General features: G+C 47.4%; 2 protein-coding genes across 2 annotated transcripts; one reads left to right on the forward strand and one right to left on the reverse strand.

Annotated features, from left to right (window-relative positions):
• The first annotated feature begins 5311 nt into the window (after window positions 1–5311).
• LOC109774510 (indole-2-monooxygenase) lies at window positions 5312–7379 on the forward strand. The gene is made up of 2 exons (XM_020333241.4): window positions 5312–6238; window positions 6361–7379. Exons 1-2 carry the CDS (start codon window positions 5351–5353, stop codon window positions 6982–6984), a joined length of 1512 nt encoding a protein of 503 aa, XP_020188830.1. The 5' UTR covers window positions 5312–5350; the 3' UTR covers window positions 6985–7379.
• A 7012-nt stretch (window positions 7380–14391) lies between these two features.
• Window positions 14392–15381, reverse strand: LOC109774511 (F-box protein At3g07870-like). The gene has a single exon (XM_020333242.2). It carries the CDS (start codon window positions 15379–15381, stop codon window positions 14392–14394), a length of 990 nt encoding a protein of 329 aa, XP_020188831.2.
• Between the last annotated feature and the right edge of the window lie 4217 nt (window positions 15382–19598).

Raw genomic sequence — 19598 nt, forward strand, 5'->3', positions numbered from 1 at the left:
CTCTCCTCTGTCATCGTCCGCACCTTCGTCCGCTCCACCGCCCACGCCGCCGTCTGTGTCGGTGGCAACGTCATTATTGGTGCCATCATAATCGTGTTCATGCTAGTGGCCAAAGGCCAGCCAGGCGTTGGAACATCCTTGCTCGGCCATCGCGGCGCCCTCGCGCTTGAGACGCTCGGCTGTCTCCTGTAAGAGATGGCGCGCTTGGACTCCACGGCCCCACTTAGGAGGGGCTAGGTATTGAACTGGTGTCGGCTGCGGGCCTCTGACTCAACGATGTTTTTAGACCTATCGAGGGCCCAAGCCTTCATGCGCGTGGGGTCTGCGAGAACCCGCACCGGTGCCACCTGGGCCTTGGCGAATGTGACCACCCGATGCTGCTCCCGGTGCGCCGCCTCAAAGAGGTATTTGTTGGTCGTTAAGTAGGACAGGCCACCGACTTAGGCGCCTTGGAAGTAGTACTTCATGCGCGAACATGGCTCCGAAAGGTATTTGTTGGTCGTCAAGGAGGACGCCGGCAAAAGTTTCTTGGGCATCTAGGAAAACCTATAAGGTAGAGGGAAGGAGCTGAAATTCACCAGAGAGGGTGATGAAGGCGAGGCGGCGTTCTACCGAAGGCGAGGAAGACAAGCTTCGTGTGGACGAATGACGGCGCTACCTGTGGATTCCTTCGGCAGAACAAATCCCTTGGCCTAGAGGTTTTCCTTAAGTTCATTATACACGCGAAGTGAGCCTCGCGCAGATGGGTAGGTCCGTGCTTGCATTTTTCAGAATTCATTTCAGACTTTCTGGCGATGTTCGTTCAGTGGGAGCAGAGTGTTCCCATCGACTACGAGACGCATGTTTTTTTCGACAAAGGATGTTTATTGACTCAAAAGGAGTATCAAGAGGATACAATACGAGCACTCACCCGGCCTCTGCATAACTAGGATGCACACAACTAACCCAACACACGCGAAAACACACCAACAACTAGCAAAGTCATAAGACCAAAAGCTATGTCAAGGTGTGGAGAAAAGAAAAAGAAAAGAAAAAAAACTCAAAGTGATCAGATCAACGATCGACAAACTACAACTGAGACCATTTCCGCACCAACCATTGACATCACATGAGGACGAGGATCTTCAACAGCAACGCCATCAGGAAAGAAGCGACACTCAAGTGCCGCCGTCGCCGGATCCAACCACAAAGGCCGGAATCAAAGTTTTTACCCTGAAGAAACAGTCTGAACATATCCGAGCAATGCCTCCAACAAGGTAACGACATAAAAAATATTGCCATTGCCAGGTATGACCACTCGGGTCTGACTTAGGCTTTCGCCCCGGAGCCCGAGACCAGGTGCTCCCAGCACCACCATCGAAGCCACACATATGTTGTCGCCACCACATATCCGCAATCCCAGCAGCTATAATTTGACCGCCGCCACTCCACAAAACATCCCTGTGCGTCAAGTCGTTGCCCCTAATTTATAACACACCACAGTAAAGTCATCCGCCGGATTAAGAGATAAAACCTCTCGAACTCTTTTCGATAACCTCACTGTCATGGATCCATAGAAAGTCGCTGCAGAGCAGTCTACAACCACCACCATCTAGCCAAACTGATCTATATCACCACGACCAACTGGGGATCGCATCATCGGTGGCCCGCACCGCAATACACAAAAGGCCAGCTCATCGCCGCAACCCTACTTGTCCAGAGACAGCCGTAGCCAGAGCAGTGCCAGTAAAGATGCACCGCCATGCTGACATGCGACGAGAAGATCTGCATATCCACCACTACGCAACACAGATTGCAAACTAGTGGTGGGTGAGCAACTCAACGCCGGCGGCCAAAACTCCAAACAAGAAGTCCTATGGAAGCCACGGATCTTCCTCGTTCGAGCAACCAATGATGGATCTGGCTCACCACTGTGATTTGGCCAGATCGAGCTACCGGCTGCCCATGCAGATTGCTCCATCCGCCAATTTCCCCGGCCACTACCTAGCCTCTTGTGTGCACAGCCGCGGCTGCTACATATAAATTGAGGCAAGCCAACGCCCATGACATCCAAGACCGCAGCTGCCAAGATCGGATGCCAGTTTGATCGCCATGGATGTGCCCCAACGCCGCGCAGCCGCTAACCAGATCCAGCCGCCCGAGCGCCACACCATCTTGGTGAGGAAAGGAACGGGGGTGCGCAGTGCGCGAGGAGGGAGAATCCGCCCCGCCGCCACCATCCAATGGACTGGCGCAGCTTTGTCGGCCGGCCCTCCGGCGGCGGCGACGCGGGGTTGAGTGGGAGGGGGGATTCCTGCGGCGGCTAGGGTTCCCCCTGTGTCGCCAGCAGCGGCGACGCGGGGGTCAGTTGCGGAGCTGTCACCACCTCTTGGTTTCTGGTGAGATGCATAAACATGTGTTAACTTGGTCAATCTCAAGATGTGAATCCGGCTCAGTATCTCAGAGGTGCTCATATGGGTAGAGTATGCGTGTGTGCGTTCATAAAGATGAATATATGTACGTATATGTAAATGTCTGGGATTGTACTGTATTAAAAAAACACATGATAGGTGGTTATTCTCACAGATTTTATAAACTATGTTGTCGGCGTAATTTCACAAAGATGATGTCCCGCATTGCAGTCCCCCCACACCGACACACCAATCTTGTAACCGCACAGGACAAACCTAAAAAATCGCCATGGCGAACACGCTTCATTAACGGACAATGCATGGGTGATATCGTTTCTTTATCAAGGGAGGATGATCGTAATTATTTCCACGCCGAACACGCTGGGCACGTCGCTTTCTGTAGTTAAAACTGGCTGGGCGTACACCTATACTGAAATATACAACTTGTACAATTCAGCAGCCACGCACCTAATGCTCCGGCACACCTATGAATTAGCCTACACCATGTACGTTGTTGATTTTTGGATGATGCCACCTGTTGCCTGAGTCGGAGGCAAAGGGAAATGGATCTTGAGGGGTTGAATTCCATAGCCGCCGCCGCCCTGAGACGAAAGAGAAATCCTAACGAGCGAGGGGACTTCTTCAAGCAAATTTGGTGTCTACAATAGCTTTTGATCCACATCTGCATAGAGGACTTGACCAAGAAACAAAGCTTATTTACACATGACATATGCCTAAGCTGTCTTCAAAAATACAAGTGCAATGTGCTGATATTAATGACGTCTAATCTATGCGCAAAAAAAAAGACGTCTAATCGCACATACTAGAACAGAATTGTGACCCTCAAAAAGAAAACAGAATTGTGTATGACGAAAACATCACAGTACCAAAATCGAATGGTGGGCCCAAAATCGAAACGTCCATTGCCTATCAAATAACTAATATGATATAATGAGCAGAAAGACGATGGATTTATGCGCGAGGAGACAAAGCAGATGTGATCTGATCTGGGTTACAGCTAGGGTTGTCGACGCCTTCAATAAATAGGCAGACATGGCAGGGAGACGTGGCTTGGACCCACGCCGAGTTGGCAACAGCCCACGATCCGACGTCTTCGTGGAGCGACCGTTAATAACTCATAATTAATTACCAATTAATTATTCATTCCTGAATGGCAAAAACTAAATGCACTCATGACATATGCCTGAGCGCGCGGCGGAGGAGGAGGACCTCACATGTACCACTTCTCTCCTCAAGCTCCAATAGCATGTACTGTAGAAGTGAAACTCTTATAAATGGGCCTCCACTCTCCTTCATTCATTAGGTGTGACTAAACTTCGCACCACCTAGTCATGACATCCGCATGAACCTTTAGAGATATTAAAAAAAAAAGGGCTTAAAACCCATATATTTCTCAACGTTGTCATCCACCTAATGCTCAGGCACATGCACACCTAAGTTCTCGAACATACACTGCGGCACACCTATGAATTAGACTTATACTTTGTAAGTTGCATATATCTTTGGAGGACTTTGCTTTGCGAACATCACTCTAGATTTATTATGAAGATTGGTAAGGAGTACAAAACACCCAAACATAAAAAAAATTCAGTCAAGGGTCCTCCATCATTGAACAGCCACTATCGCTGCCAAAATGAGCCGTTGACATGCCACTCTCGCAGGTCCTCTACTGGAGTTGAATTAACCTTGTTGGTGATAATCAGAAAGTTTTCGTGCATGTGCCCCAAAAGACCAACATCCGAGAGTCGTGGTTGTCACAATTTAATCCTTGACTGAATCTGAAGCACCCGATATGCATCGAATCTCGACATTGCACACGCATGACGACAAATGCTAACATCGGTGCCCCATGGAGACGGAATGAATCTAGATTGGAGTTCCATCGACTCCGCCCTGATGAACGAACTTGAGGACGATAGAAGCCCTTAAGATCAGCTCGAAGATAAAGCATTGCTATTCATCTGAATACTACTCTTAAGAGAAAACAAGACTAAACTAAACTACTAGTCAGAGCCAGGGCACCAGAATCAATGTCCAGGGGTTCGTCAGCGAAACTTGAAGGGTATGAGTGCCATAGTCGCCGCAGTTAAAAGCGACATCCTAGTAAAGGGTCTTATTGAAAAAAAATTGTCTACAATAACTTTCGACCCACAATCTTCATAGAGGATTGACCAAATAAATAACCCCACTTAGCACATGGCCTATGCGTAAGCTATCTAAAAAAGGATAAATTCACTGTTTTGACCCTTTTTCTTAACTTAAGCACGATTTGACCCTATGTGCAAAAGTTTTTCGGATTTGATCCTTATTCTATCGTCATTGCCTATGGTGGTAGTGTAGCACATCCTACCGCCAAGGCCTTTGGCGGTAGGACTTACCTACACTGTCACGCCCATTTGGTGTCAAAAACACCTTACCTCCATGGTCTTTGGCGATAGGGACATGCATGCAATTATGATGGGGCCACACATGCAATAAAACTGTTGTTTTATGCGAAAAGGACCCTATGATGGTAGGGTAACACATCCTACCGCCATAGACCATGGCGGTAGGGTCTTTTCGCATAAAATGGATGTGACGGCGCAGGTAAGTCGTACCGTCAAAGGCCTTGGTGGTAGGATTTGTTACCCTACCGTCATAGACAGTGGTGATAGAAAAAGGGCCAGATACGAAATAATTTTTCACATAGGGTCACATCGCGCTAAACTAACGGAAAATGGTCAAAACAGTGAATTTGGCCATAAAAAACACAAATGCAGAGTGGTGCTACTAGGCCTTCCAATCACAAGTAGTTAGCCCAGAATTGTGTACGATATAATAGCATCACACACGGTACGAGATTAGCCGTGCGTCCAAAAAAGAAAAGGTAGCATGCCTATAAAAGAACCGATAGGACAGTTATCAAGTTATCAACTGCACTCGCACAGTTCACGATAGCCATGGATCTAGGTGCTATTGCAACTCCGCAGTCACTATGGCTCGTCTTTCTCCTATTCCTCATCGTCGTGTACCTGGTGACGTTGAGTTCTAGAGCAGATAAGCTGTACAGCAAGCTCCCATCGCCTCCGTTCAAGCTCCCCTTGATCGGGCACCTCCACCTCGTCGGGTCCCTCCCCCACGTCGCCCTCCGCGACCTCGCCAGGAAGCACGGCCCCGATGTGATGCTCATCCGCCTCGGCGTCGTCCCCACGCTCGTTGTCTCGTCGCCTCGCGCTGCCAAGGCCGTCCTACGCACCTACGACCACCTGTTCGCATCCCGGCCGCACTCCCCCGTGGGCGACATCCTCTTCAGTGGCTCCACCAACATAGCCTTCGCCCCCTACGGCGACTACTGGCGCCAGTTAAGGAAGATCGTCACCACCCACCTCCTGAGCGCGAGGAAGGTCCGGGCGAACCGCGCTGCCCGCGAGATGGAGTTGCGGCTGGTCCTGGACAGGGTAAAGGCCGCGACAGCCGCGAGCTCGGCGGTGGACGTCAGTGAGGTCTTCAGCTACTTCGCCAACGACGTGATATGTCAGGCCGTGCTTGGCAGGCTCCCCCGGGAGGCAGGCCGGAACAAGATGTTCCGGGAGCTGTTGGAGATCAATTCCAAGCTTCTAGGGGGCTTTATACTAACCGACTTCTTCCCCAGCCTTGCAAGGCTGGACTTGGTGTCCCGCAAGGCCGTGAATCAGAAGAAAACATGGGACGACCTGCTGGATGACCTCATCGACAAGCACGCGAGCAAGATGGTCACGGTCGAGGATGAGCAGGACTTTATCGACGTCTTGCTCTCCGTTCGACAAGAGTACGGCTTGACCAATCATAACATCAAGGCAATACTCATGGTATGCACAATGCAGATCGATCGATCGAGTTCCACTTCCATTAATTAACTCGCACATGTCTTCCATTTATAGTTTTGCTCAAATTACTGACAGATATTTTACGTACCAACTAATCGATGCAGGACATGTTTGAAGCCGGGACAGACACAACGTACGTATCACTTGACTACGCCATGGCTGAGCTGATGCGGAACCCAAGGGTAATGACCAAGCTGCAAGCCGAGGTGAGGAGTTGCGTGACCAAGGGCAAAGAAATGGTCACCGAGGAAGACCTTGCAAGCATGAGCTACCTCAAGGCCGTGATGAAAGAGGCGATGCGTCTGCACCCGTCGGGGGCTCTCTTGATACCCCACCTCTCCGTAGCCGAATGCGATGTAGAGGGCTACACCATACCCTCTGGGACGCGCTTAATGGTCAACGCGTGGGCTCTAGGCAGGGACCCCACCTGCTGGGAGAATGCGGAGGAGTTCATGCCCGAGCGGTTCATGGAAGGAGCCATGGATGCGGCTTGCGACTTCCAGGGGAACGACTTCCGTTTCTTGCCGTTTGGGTCTGGGCGAAGGATATGCCCGGGCATAACCTTCGCCGCCGTAACATTTGAGATCATTCTCGCCAACCTCATCTACCACTTTGACTGGGAGCTGCCCGAGGGGTCCCCGGGCGTCGATATGACGGAGGAATACGGGATCGATGTGCATCGGAAGGTGAAGCTGCTTCTTGTCCCACGCGTGGCTCACGACCTCTAGATTGATTTTCCACGATCCATATCCTCGTGCGAGTAGTCTATCTGCAATAATTAAGTCAGCGCTTTTGCCATTAATCAATCATCAGTTTCTTTTTTCAGTCGATTTTTTAAGCAGTTTCATGCGGTTAAATCAGAGAGAGGGCCGCGGGTGGTTAATGAAAGGAAGCAGGATTGCCGATTTTGGCCCAATCTTTATATACCTGTGTCAATGCGTACCTATGCATGTGGGTGTGACTGCGTGCGCACGTGTATTTTAGCATTGTCTCTAATTAGTGCTTTCTAGTGAAAGAGAAATATTGGTCATCACATTGATTTTTACCTTTTATTTCATGATTGATTTGTGAGAAAATTGTAAATTTTCATTAGTGAATTCTAAATTATATAGCTTTATATTAATGGATGGTGGCAAAATGCAAAAGGAAGTAATACGATTCTACCGACCTCGAAATATTATGGTAAGTTAAATGTTGCCCTTTTTAACACAGTATAGACGCAGGCGCTCATATATATGTGCATACACGCATCCCTATGAACGCACACACGCACACCCTATCCTTATTAAGCACCTTCGAGAAACTTAGCCGGCATATCATCTTGAAATATTACAAAGCCACCATAGGCTCCTCGTAGTCAATGGAAACGTCTTCTTCCATTGAACGCACACCGCCAGAAGTCCTGAAATCAAGCCAGGATAAATGCGAACACCAAGACTTGAACCCTCCTAACCATCCAACCACATGTTAGTTCGCAGTTAAATATTTGTCCTTGCATGTAGCTTTTTGCAATACTTTTTATTAACCTATTCAAAATAGGAGCGTCATGACTGACGACCGGTATAATTGTAAGCATAAAATCTGAACGGACCGAACATGCATGCTGCGTGAATGTGCAGCAGCGTGCATGCTTTGTGTGCATGTGCAAACATGCATGCTGGTGCGCAGCTGCATGCATACTTTGCGTGAGTGTGTCCCTTTATCTTTACTGGTCGTCTGGCTAGTTATTTTGGCAACGACTTAGAGCAATGAATTTTTAAATATTGGTTATATGTAAATACACACGTTTATGAATTCATACACTTGATGTTACTCTTGAAATTAAATTCTTACGACAGTTTTTTCTTTAGTCATACATTTAAGTAACATTTGTATGTCCCATCAAAATAGAATTGTTTGTTTTCCTTAGCCTAGAAAATCTTAATGGTTTCTTCAACATGTGTCAAAAGCTGCCAAAAATAAAAATTTAAAATTTTCTGAGGCTATGAAAGAAGTTCCACCATTTTTTTAGTCCCCTGAGTGTATTAATTATATAAATATATTCTGCGGAAAAGTGAAGCATACAATCACTAATGCTTCAATTATGGAAACCAATGATATTCAGATGTTTACAAACAAAACTGCTGACAATACTTTCTTAAATACAGTGTACAATTATTAAACCACATAGAGCAGCATGATGTGTGTAATCATGCCATACTGTCAAGCAGCTAAACAAACTTGAGTCCATGAGTTTCTGCCATGTTGTTATGTTGAGAAACACATGATTTCTTCGTATACTCATTAGTAATTGTCCGTGAGGAATTGTTGGCCATTGTACACACTGCACATCACAAACACAATAAGTTTGTTTTCGACAATATAATTATAAAAAATCATATAAAAATAAAAAGATACACAAATTTCACAGACAACAGTACACCTGCAGTATCATTTCTTTCATGTACCTAAAAAAGAATCCCTCAGTAGCGGCTACATAATTATTTGCCTAATCTTATAAATCAAGTGGAAGTGCTATCAAATATTGAAATGCGTTTATACGGACCATGGGCATTGTGGTAGATCCCTGGTGTCATATGATCCACGTGACTTTACAAAATATGAAAAATTTATTACATATCAGCACGAAAGAGAAATGGAGTGGGCTAAGATTAATATATATAATGAATTCCGGAAAGAAAAATATAGGTGAATCAAAAACCAAATAGTAATTTGAGAATCATTTTTGTTCTTTTCAACATGAACCAAGATTACGTGTTGTCTTTTACTTAGAAGGAGAAGCAAAAATCATGCATGTACTTAAAATATGTTTGTAGAGTTAATATTGCCTTCCTTTGTAACTCCAAGATAACAATCTAGCTAAAGTGGTCGTATAAACCAGTGTACCAACAGGCAACTCCTCCCGAAGTAAAACTTTGCCTAGCAATAGCCTAGTTGAATGATGCTACACGTATTGTCCTATCCTTGTACGACCAATGACTTTCCCATAGAAAAATACAACCAATGACATAGTATGTTGGTATCCTTCTTGTTTTCAACCTGTATGGTTCACATTTGTGTCCTATCACCATCCATTAGCAAAGCATGGTATGCCCACCATTTGTTTTTTCAAGATTTGCAGTGTGGTGCTGATGTTTCCTGCCACTGCCAGGAAACAAATGGGCTGACATTGGCCAACCAATTTATTCAACAGTAATATGGAGAACAGAAAAACAAATTTGGACCTCATGGCTAGGCATAACCAACTTACATTTGATTCAGACGAGGAAACAGATTTAGGACAAAAAAGGTAACAACTCAAGCATATTTGAGACTAAATACAGTCATGGCTCGGAATGTTAGCAAGAAGTTATTCCTATAAGTACAGGAGGGCGTGATCCATGATGTCAGCTTGGAGATTGTAGAATAACAAAACATATGAGATAAGACCATCAAATTCACTGAATAGATTATAAGCTGAACAATGCATTGCTACTTCACAAAAGGACACATTAGGCACCTGTAAGTGAGTCCATGACTTTTCTCCTTGTGCCTTTCATCTAACACACATAAGAAAATTGAGTGCTATTTGACATCGTATGGCCATATCTTATTGAAAAACACTGGAGACGCTAAGCTATAAACTTTTTCATATCCAAATAGCATTTCCAATTTTCTTTGCTCTAAGCTACTGAAGGTGGAATTAGTATCATCTAACCCTGGAGGTGGAATTTGTATCATCTAAGCTATAAAGTTTTTCCTTAGTATCATCTATTCAAAATAGGAGCATCATAACTGGCGACCGGTATGATTTTAAGCATAAAATCCGAACGGACCGAACATGCATGTTGCGTCAGTGTGCAGCAGCGTGCATGCTTTGTGTGCATGTGCGAACATGCATGGTGGTGTGCAGCTGCATGCCTGCATGCATGCTTTGCGTGAGTGTGTCTCTTTATCTTTACCTCGTCATCAATCCGTGCAACCGCACAGGCTAGTTATTTTGGCAACGACTTAGAGCAATAAATTTTTAAATATTGGTTATTTGTAAGAACACACGTTGTGTCACACCCCTATCTCTTGGTAATGTCCTAGGCTAGATATTTCTTGCTTGCATCATGTTTCCTTTCACTTGAATTTGAATTGGGGAATTGATCAAACCCTAGCACCTCATTAACGTGCGTGGCCTAGCAATGTGCGGCCCATCTGGCCCAAGTGCCAGTCGTCCCTTTCCTCTTGCCAGGAGGATAGCACATTCATGGCGGACGCGCGCGTGCACGCGCCCAGCCCACCTCCTGCTCGCCTGCCTGCCTAGATGGGTGGATAGCCTCCCCAGAGGTGTCTGGATCGAACCCTCCTCTCCAGTCACCCCCTTGCCCTCTCCCTCGCTCTCCTCCGCCATGGCCGAGACGCCGCGAGCTCGCCGCCGTGAACCGCGCGACCACCGTGCTCCCCGTGCCGCCCCGTGCTGTCCACAAGCTCCGCCACATCTCCTGTTGTGTCCCTGTCGAGCCACACATCGCTGGAAGGACTGCATCACCAGCACCATCAACGTTTTCCTCCTTAGGAATCTGAGATCCGCCGCCGTGATTCCGTCGTCTTCGTGCAATCCCCGAGCCCGCTGAGCCGCCTATCCGACTCGCCGTGAGCCTCTGTGCCAATGCCCCCTCTTTCCTTGCTCGTTTTCCTCCTCTAGCAGCCGTTGCCATCATAGCCGAGAACTTGGCTCTGCCGGACATGTTGCAGCCGTGGCCACACCATCGCAAGCTTGCATCCAAGCACACCAACGTGCTCAGCGCGACCCCGGGAGCCCGAAACGACCAACCGTTGCTCCTGTCGTGCACCGCGGAGCCGAAACCACCGAGTTCCAAACTCCGGTCGCCGCACCAGAGGTCACCACCTTCGTTTTGCACCATCTACCCGTAGGTGGTCTCTACCGCCCTTTTGGTCGCCGGAGCACGAAACCCATGCCTCTCTGCCGCGTCTGGCCTCTCCGGCGTGAACCACCGGCAGGTTTGACCTGGTTTGACCAATTTTTACTCCCCTGAGTCAATGACATGTGGGCCCTGCCCCCGGCTAAATTTAGTTTAGGGTTTAAATTAACACTAATTACCTTAGTTAACTATTGGGTCACTAACCTATGGGCCCCCCTAGTCAGGTTTGTCCTGGAGCGGCTGAGTGACCTGCTGATGCTAGGCTAATGTCACGCTGATGTCATAATCATTTTCTAACGTTTTTATATTTCAGAAATGATTTATTGAATTCAGAAAATTGGTTAAATTTCAAAAATTCATAGAAAATTAACCGTAGCTCAGAATGAAATAATTTATAAATGAAAAATTATCAGAAAATAGAAGGAATCCATTTATGGCATTTTAATGTATGAAAATCTAACTTATACCTACTGTATAAGTGAAAACACTAATTGGCAATTAAAGTTCTTAATAATTCGAGCTAGTTTAGATATTTTAGGAATTTTAGATAGTTTAGATACTTTAGAAATTTTGCATACTTTAGATACTTTAGAAATTTAGATATTTAGGTACTTTAGAAATTCTATATGGTTTAGGTACTTTAGCACTTTAGATATTTTCTATGGTGTGTTTCGATATTCTGGTCAAATTTTGCAAGCATTCAAAATGAGTGTGAGAGTCTGGCTTAATAGGAATGATAGACTACTCATATCAGCAAGGGATTCCTTCTATTTTAGGGAGCCCATTCAAAAAAACACAAAAGTTAAGCGTGTTTGACTTGGAGCAATTTTAGGATGGGTGACCGACCGAGAAGTTGGTCCCGTGTACGCACGGCTGAAGAAAAAGTGCACATGAAAGACTAGTGTTAGTCTGTGGGGACAATCTTGATCCCGCTAGGCTAACGCCTAGGAAACGATGGTTGTGGCTGGGGCATTACGATTGGTACCAGAGCCGGCCCTCGCGGTTACACGGGCATGTGCTAGTCAGGTGCGCGGGCTTGTGGTGCATGGCGTGTTTGGCCCATTGTGGCACAAGACATGGCACATGTGCCGGACTGGACACACATACGTATGCCAAGAGGTAACGTTCCTGATGGGCCGACGAGGACATCGGTTCCTTTGAGTGCGGGTGTATGTGAGAGCCTGGCTTAATAGGAATGATAAACTACTCATATCAACAAGGAATTCCTTCTTTTCAGGTGTCCGTACCAAAACTGGCAGACCTCGGGCTAGGGGGTCCCGAGCTATGGATCTCGGATCTATGGGTAACAGGGGATGAAGGAGACGGTATTTACCCAGGTTCGGGCCCCCTCAAAGAGGTAATACCCTACGTCCTGCTTTGATTGTATTGATGATTGTGTATTGAGTACAAGTTGTTGTTTTGTTAATCCACTGCATCTACATGTCATTTGCATGATTTTTATCATTTAGTTAACTCACTATTTGAGCAGTTCAAAGTACGCATCATGTTGTTTATCTGTGTTTTACCCTGTTTCAGTAACACTTGGCATTTACCAACATTCATAACTAATAACCATGTGGCACATAAATATATGCCATATAGATGTGTTGCCCATTTTTATGTCTACTATCTGCCCAGGTCACTTTCTTTATCACTAAAACTCAACAGCACATTGTTTTCAGAAGTAAAAGGACCTGATATAATGATTATGCCATGTTGACACAGTCGTATGCACATTTTCAAATTAACATGTCATTTAACCTGTGCATTATATGAAGTTTGATCAAATGAACATGTCATTTGGCAATACAAATGGATAATGCCAGGAGAGTTGGATCAATCAAAGGATTATTATCAGAAAATCTTGAGGGTGGTGTCAATATGCTACAATATGCACATAACACCATTTTCCTCATTCAAGATGATTATGGGAGTGCACATAATTTGAAATATATACTATGACTTTTTAAGCAGATGTGTGGTCTGAAATTATATTTTCATAAAATTGAATTATTCTCATTTGGGGAGGCTGCAAAAAAGAAACAGGAATATTCTAAGATATTTACATGCCCCGTAGGTGATCTCCCTTTATAATATTTAGTGCTTCCTATTGACAAAAAAATAATTAAAAACACGCATTGGAAACCTCCTAAAGAGAAAATGGAGAGAAATTGTGGTACTTGACAGGGTAGATTGTTGGCCAGTGCTAGCAGAATCACTTTGATTCAATCATCCCTAACTGGTATTCCCCATTATATGATGTCTTTTTATTGTTTGCATGTGGGGGTGAATAAGAGGATGGACTTTTTTCTGCTACTTTGTGAACATTTCAATTTTTCGACGATGAGGTGCCTTTCAAGGTAGGCGAGGAGGCTGGGGCCTTTGCTGGTGGTGGTGGTTTGGAGACGGCCTGCCCTCTCTTCGATGCCCAGCTCTTCCCCCTGCGACAACATTCTCCTCTTTCCTGGTGATGATCATTTCGTAGAAGAAGGCCTCAACGTTGCTCTAGCTTTTCGGGTCTGATTTATCTTGTTAGCTTGTAATGTGAGTTTTTCATAGCTGCCTACCAGCGCCTCTGCATCTTGCTATGTTTTGTTTTCTTTGTTTGCTCGAGGTTTTAATACTGTGGCTATAGTCGTATAGTTGATTCAAAGTTGAGCCCTTCTTGCGTCTTCATTTTGAAAAACACTTAGTCAGCAATGATGCAAAGCAGGAATTCCTCACCAGAAATTCATCAAATGATTTTACGCGTAAAAATCATAGATATTTCTCGTGGCTTGTGGATTGGTGTTGTCATTCGGGGCAAAAACCACAATGGTGTGTACTTCGCTCCTATTGGCGCTCCATAGTGTTGTTTCCCTTGCTCGTCACAAAAGCTTGTTTTGGTGATGTTCATCTTCGGGTGTTTCTCCCTCATGCAGAGCCGGTGAACCTGTCGGGACATTTACATGATACGTTTTGAGGTGGGCTTTATCTAGCGACGAACTTCTCATCTACGAAATATTTACCATAATCGGTGGCCAACAAATGTTGTCGCACATACCATGTCATTAAAAAGAAGTTGGTCTAGCCTCCAGAAATTGAGACACTTGCCCGTTATTTGTTGTCCTAAAAAGAACATATACACTTGAGATGAAGTCAATCAGTGATGAACAAATTCCTCATTAGACAATAATTATTACTCTCTCCGTCTCATATTAATTGACGCTTAACGAATGTATCCAGCTATGGGACCGAGGGAGTACTATAATTTGTCGAGTAAACACTGAGTGGCTCCATGGTCTTTACATAGGCGAACATCTGGTAGTTGTTGCAGTTCATGTATGCGACCAGCATGCCCTCGTCCCGGCGGCCGATCCGCACCATGGTGTTATCGGACTTGGATCTCTGCCTCCAACCTGCCGACAATGGCCCGCTTCTTAGCTGGTGTGTGTAAAACGACCGTCCTTGCCATGTAATGACATGCTCACCGTATACGAACTGGGGCAGCGGGACACGGTGCCCCAGGTTATACCTATGGCTCCACCTCCTCCGGTTCTCCAAAACCCACACGTCCTGGGATGTTGTCACAAGGCCCAACCTTCCGTGCACTGCAGTCAGTTGGTAGCTCTCACGTCTGTCCGGCAGCGGGGGCAGCCCTGTGGTGGAGACGATGCACTCGGCGTCCAGATCAAACGACACAACCGTCCGTCGGCTGCCCGTCCTTACCAAGTGCGTCATGCCGTCGATACTGACAATACCCACTGCAAGCTTGCACCTCGCGTTGGCAGGGGCCGGCACGTCCCGCCACGTCTTCTCCCCCAGCGTGAACACCTGCACGGTTTTGAACACGAAGATCGGATCACATTTGCATGGGACGTGCACCACCTTGTACTTCCCCGTTGTCGGATGGTACGCAAAGTTGTACGCCTCCTGCCATATCTTTGCCCCATGGCTCCTGACGGACAATTTAGAGACCGGCAGCGGCGGGACAGGCAGTGTGTCACCGGTGGCCGGATTGACAACCGTGACCGCGCCACCGGTCCACTCCTTGTTGTCGCACAGGCAGATCAGGCCATTGCAGGAGCTGACTAGGTGCACATCTTTAGACTCATGAAAATAGGAGAATCTCTCCCACTTCCACAGCTTTCTGCAGGATTCCATAGCAGACGATGTGAGGTAGCTGTCGCCAAGGACGTAGGCAGTGGTGGAGTTGACGTTCCAGATGAGGGCCATGGGGTGGCTCTGCATCTCCGTTGTGCGCTCATTGAGGACGTCCCGCCAGTGCCGGCAGCCGAGGCGAGGCCGGCGCCGCAAGCTCAGCGGCAGCCGTCACAGGATGTCGGCCAGCACGTCCGTGGAGAAGTAGAGTTCCATGGCCATGGATTTCATCCTCTTTCCCTTTCCAATCCCGAGACTTACCTTGGTTGCCAATGGTACGTTTTTGTTTGTTGGAAAACTAACTATACCCGTATCTGGCGCTGTCTAGTTTGTTGCCAACGTGAAGTTCGGGTGGAATTTGAGATCCTGATGGATTCGGAGCAATATTTGGACAGGTTTGGTAATCTAACTCATTTCCAATTCATGGGCCGGGATATCCACCCAATTAATGCCCACAACAATCACAGTCAATTTTGTAGTCATCACTGCATAATAGTCAGGCTTTTTAATTTGGATCGATCTACGCAGCGGCCGGCTGCTTAGCGAGCGGCCGGCCTAAAATAGAATTTTTGTAGTCTCTAATCTATAAAATGTAATAATTTGTCCCCTCTAATTGATATAAAAAATAATTTTAATCCATATATTAGAAAAAGTACATGTAACAGAAAAGTCTTACAAAAACATCCGTGTAGACAAGTGTAAACGCATTTAATTTAAGTTTTCAAATTTTTAAAAAGTCATAACTTTTAAACCGCACGTTGTAATTAAAATCCGTTTTCGCCGTTGGAATCCGCACGGTGTGCTCTTCAAAACTGGTCCCATATGGGTATGTTTCGACAAACTTTTTAGTGTGCAATTTAGTCTCCGTTCGGTGCAACTGTTTAGCCATCGATGTGCAACTAGATGACAGTCCATGTGCAACTTTTTCTCTAACTGTGGACATGCAGTTTTCACTAATGGCACCACCTCATACTACTTTCTAACAGTGAAATGTGCAATTTCGTCTGCTGCCCTGGCCAACTGCCTGATAGTCGCCGTGCGTGTGCAGCCCCCACAACCGCGTTTGAGGGACTATCCTATAAGAATGTGCCAACTCCACGGCCACGCATGTGCGACTATCCACGATAGTGTGCAACTTCGTGGCCGGACGTGAGCACCTCCGACAACAATTCATATGTGACCATGCAGACGAGATTGTGCAACTCCACGGCCGCGCATGTGCGACTATGCACGAGACTGTGCAACTTCGTGGCCGGGCGTGAGCACCTCCCGCAGCAATTCATGTGCGAGTACGCGGATGAGATGGTGCAACTCTATGGCCATGCATGTGCGATTATGCCGACGAGAGTGTGCAACTCCGCGGCAATGCGTGAGCACCTCGTGCAGCACTTCATGTGCGACTATGCGGACGAGATTGTGCAACTTTATGGCCATGCATGTGCGACTATACCGACGAGAGTGTACAACACCGGGGCCGGGCATGAGCACCTCCTACAGCAATTCATGTGCGACTATACGGACAAGATCGTGCAACGCTATGGCCATGCATGTGCGACTATGCCGACGAGGGTGTGCAACTCCGCGGCTCGGCGTGAGCAACTACCACGACAATTCATGTGCGACTATGAAGACGAGATTGTGCAACTCTATGGCCATGCATGTCCGACTGTGCCAACAAGAGTGTGCAACTCCGTGGCCATGCGTGGGCACCTCCCGCGGCAATTCATGTGTGATTATGCGGACAAGATTGTGCAACTCTATGGCCATGCATGTGCGACTATGACGACAGATTGTGCAACTCTGTGGCCATGAATGTGTGACTATGCCGATGAGAGTGTGCAACTCCATGACCACACATGTGCAACTATGCCAACGAGAGTGTGCAACTCTGCGGCCGCGCGTGTGCGACTAGGCGTGCAAGAGTCTGCAACTCTGAGGCCACGCATGTGTGACTATGCCAATGACAGTGTGTAATTCCACGGCCACGCATGCGCGACTATGCTGACGCGAGTGTGCAACTCCGTGGTCGTGCGTGTGCGAATATTTGACTATGTAGACAAGTGTGCAACTCCGCGGCCACGCATGTGTGGCTATGACGATGAGAGTGTGCAACTCCGCGGGCACGCATGTGCGCCTATGCCGACGAGAGTGTGCAACTCTGCAGCCGTGCGTGAGCACCTCCCTCAGCGATGTGTATGTGATTAAGCGGACGAGAGTGTGCAACTCCGTGGTCACGCATCTGCGACTATGCTGACGAGAGTATGCAACTCTGCGGTTGTGTGTGAGCTCTTCCCGCAGCAGTGCATGTGCGACTATGCGGACGAGAGTGTGCAACCCCGCGGCCATGCATGTGCGACCAATTTAATGAGAGTGCGCAATTTCGCGGCCGTGCGTTTGCGACTATGCAGACAAGAGTGTGCCACTCCTCGGCTGTGCGTGAACATGTCCCGTAGTTGTGTGAGTGCGACTATGCATACGAAAGTGTGCAATTTTGTGGCCACGCATGCACGACTATGCCGACGAGAGTGTGCCACTCTGCGGCCATACGTGAGCACCTCCTGTAGCTGGGCGTGTGTGCGACTATGCGAGCAAGAGTGTGCAACTCCGCGGACACACTGTACGACTATGCCGACAAGAGTGTGCAACTACATATGCTGCCCAGGCCAACTGTCTACTCAGCCATGTCCAACTTCGTCTACTGTCAGATCAACTTCTTCTCGGTCATTGTGCAAATTTGTCTGCTGGCCCGACCAACTTTGGTGCCCCTGATGAGCTATTATTATCTGCATGAGATGAGATGTAGACTTTGTTTTGGTTGCTAAACACACTTTCAGTAAAGAGGACATGTGAGCTGCGAATTGTAGGACACTAGTTAGTTGCTCAATTAGTTTCAGTTTCGAGATAATGAAAGCAGGGGAATGTAAACAAAAGAGAATGGCACACACAAGCAGGGTCAAATGCTTAAGTTTTTGCACCGAAGCACTCCTTGGCATGTTCCTGGTGTTGTGCCAATTACAGATCGAACTAGCTGCAATCTCTTACCCTTTCTTCAGATAAAGCCGAGAAGAAAGAACGGGAGAACGCAATAAAGGACACAGGAAAAATAACAAGGAAGAAGGAGATCTCTGTTATCTGTCTGAATTCTTTAGAGCAAGGGAGGACGCAAGAACTCTAGGGAGTCCAGCGCTTCATCTGCACAGGATCTCGGTCTCGAAGGAGCAGAAGCAGTCACACATGTCGGCAGGGACACCAGCAGAATCCTTCTTCCCGGGGGCAATGAGCCAGAAGATGCCTCGACTCGCAGGGGATCCGGAGCGCGCCATCTTGCTAGAACTCACAACTCCACCGGTTCCCAGAGCAGCTCCTCGAACGAGCAGTGACCCAGGTACTCGGTGGGGATCACGAACCGCCACATCCCCTGGCCCATGTACACTGCGAAGGACCCCTTGGGCACGGCGCCGCCACCGCTCTTGTCCCTGCCGCCGCACGGTGCCACGGCTAGCCAACGAGATCACACAATGAGTAATTCACAGCGATGGGGAATCACGGTGGGAGGTCGGCGACGGTGCTCTGGCATGGTCAGAGGCGGCGCGACGGAGGAGGCGGGGTGTGCAGGCGGCGCACGGCACGCGGCGGCGGTGGTTACGGAGGAGGAAGGTCGTGGGGTGAGGGACTGGACCGAGCGTGTGAGTTGGCTGTCTCATAGCGGCAACGAGGGCTGAACGATCCGCGTTGATAGAGTGGCTCACGTTCGGCCGCTGGTTTGAGAAACCATAATATCATATTTATCTTATGGTCCTAAATGTACCTCAGCCATAGTCTCATTTTTTTCTTACTTGGAACGTTTGGGTTGATCGCTGAAACAGGCAGCCGTGAGCCCTGCATACCATTGTTTATAAAGCATCCTGCTTCAGATGCTTAAGCGTCACTTAAGAGACAAGGCGTCCTGGCAGTGCCTTAGATATTTGCCTGCTTTAGGCGCTTAAGCGCTCTCTTTAGGCGCTTAGGCGTCGCTTAAGCGTTAGAGCGGGTGGTGCTCGATTTAGGTCGCTTTACCGCTTTATAAACCATGCTGCATACATGTCTCAAAATCGAACGCTGCACCCGGTTAAACATGGGCTAGCTTTCCTTGGCTATTGTATGGTCTCACTTTATTTATAACCTTTTTCTATAGCGGCCTCACTGCTTTTCCTTTCTGCCAGTAACCAAACGAGAATACCTGTAACTTGGAACGCTGGATTATCAAATCAGATGGTAGATATTTTGTCCACATTGTTTCATAGTTAAGGCAA

Source organism: Aegilops tauschii, chromosome 1 (assembly GCF_002575655.3).
Source record: "Aegilops tauschii subsp. strangulata cultivar AL8/78 chromosome 1, Aet v6.0, whole genome shotgun sequence".
NCBI classification, from domain to species: Eukaryota; Viridiplantae; Streptophyta; class Magnoliopsida; order Poales; family Poaceae; genus Aegilops; species Aegilops tauschii.

Bases quoted from the DNA above. Each gene is read 5' to 3' on its own strand.
- LOC109774510 (XM_020333241.4), top strand. From the start codon at position 5,351: ATGGATCTAGGTGCTATTGCAACTCCGCAGTCACTATGGCTCGTCTTT. The intron at 6,239-6,360 runs GTATGCACAATG...TAATCGATGCAG, and splicing joins ACATCAAGGCAATACTCATG to GACATGTTTGAAGCCGGGAC.
- LOC109774511 (XM_020333242.2), bottom strand. From the start codon at position 15,381: ATGGCCCTCATCTGGAACGTCAACTCCACCACTGCCTACGTCCTTGGC.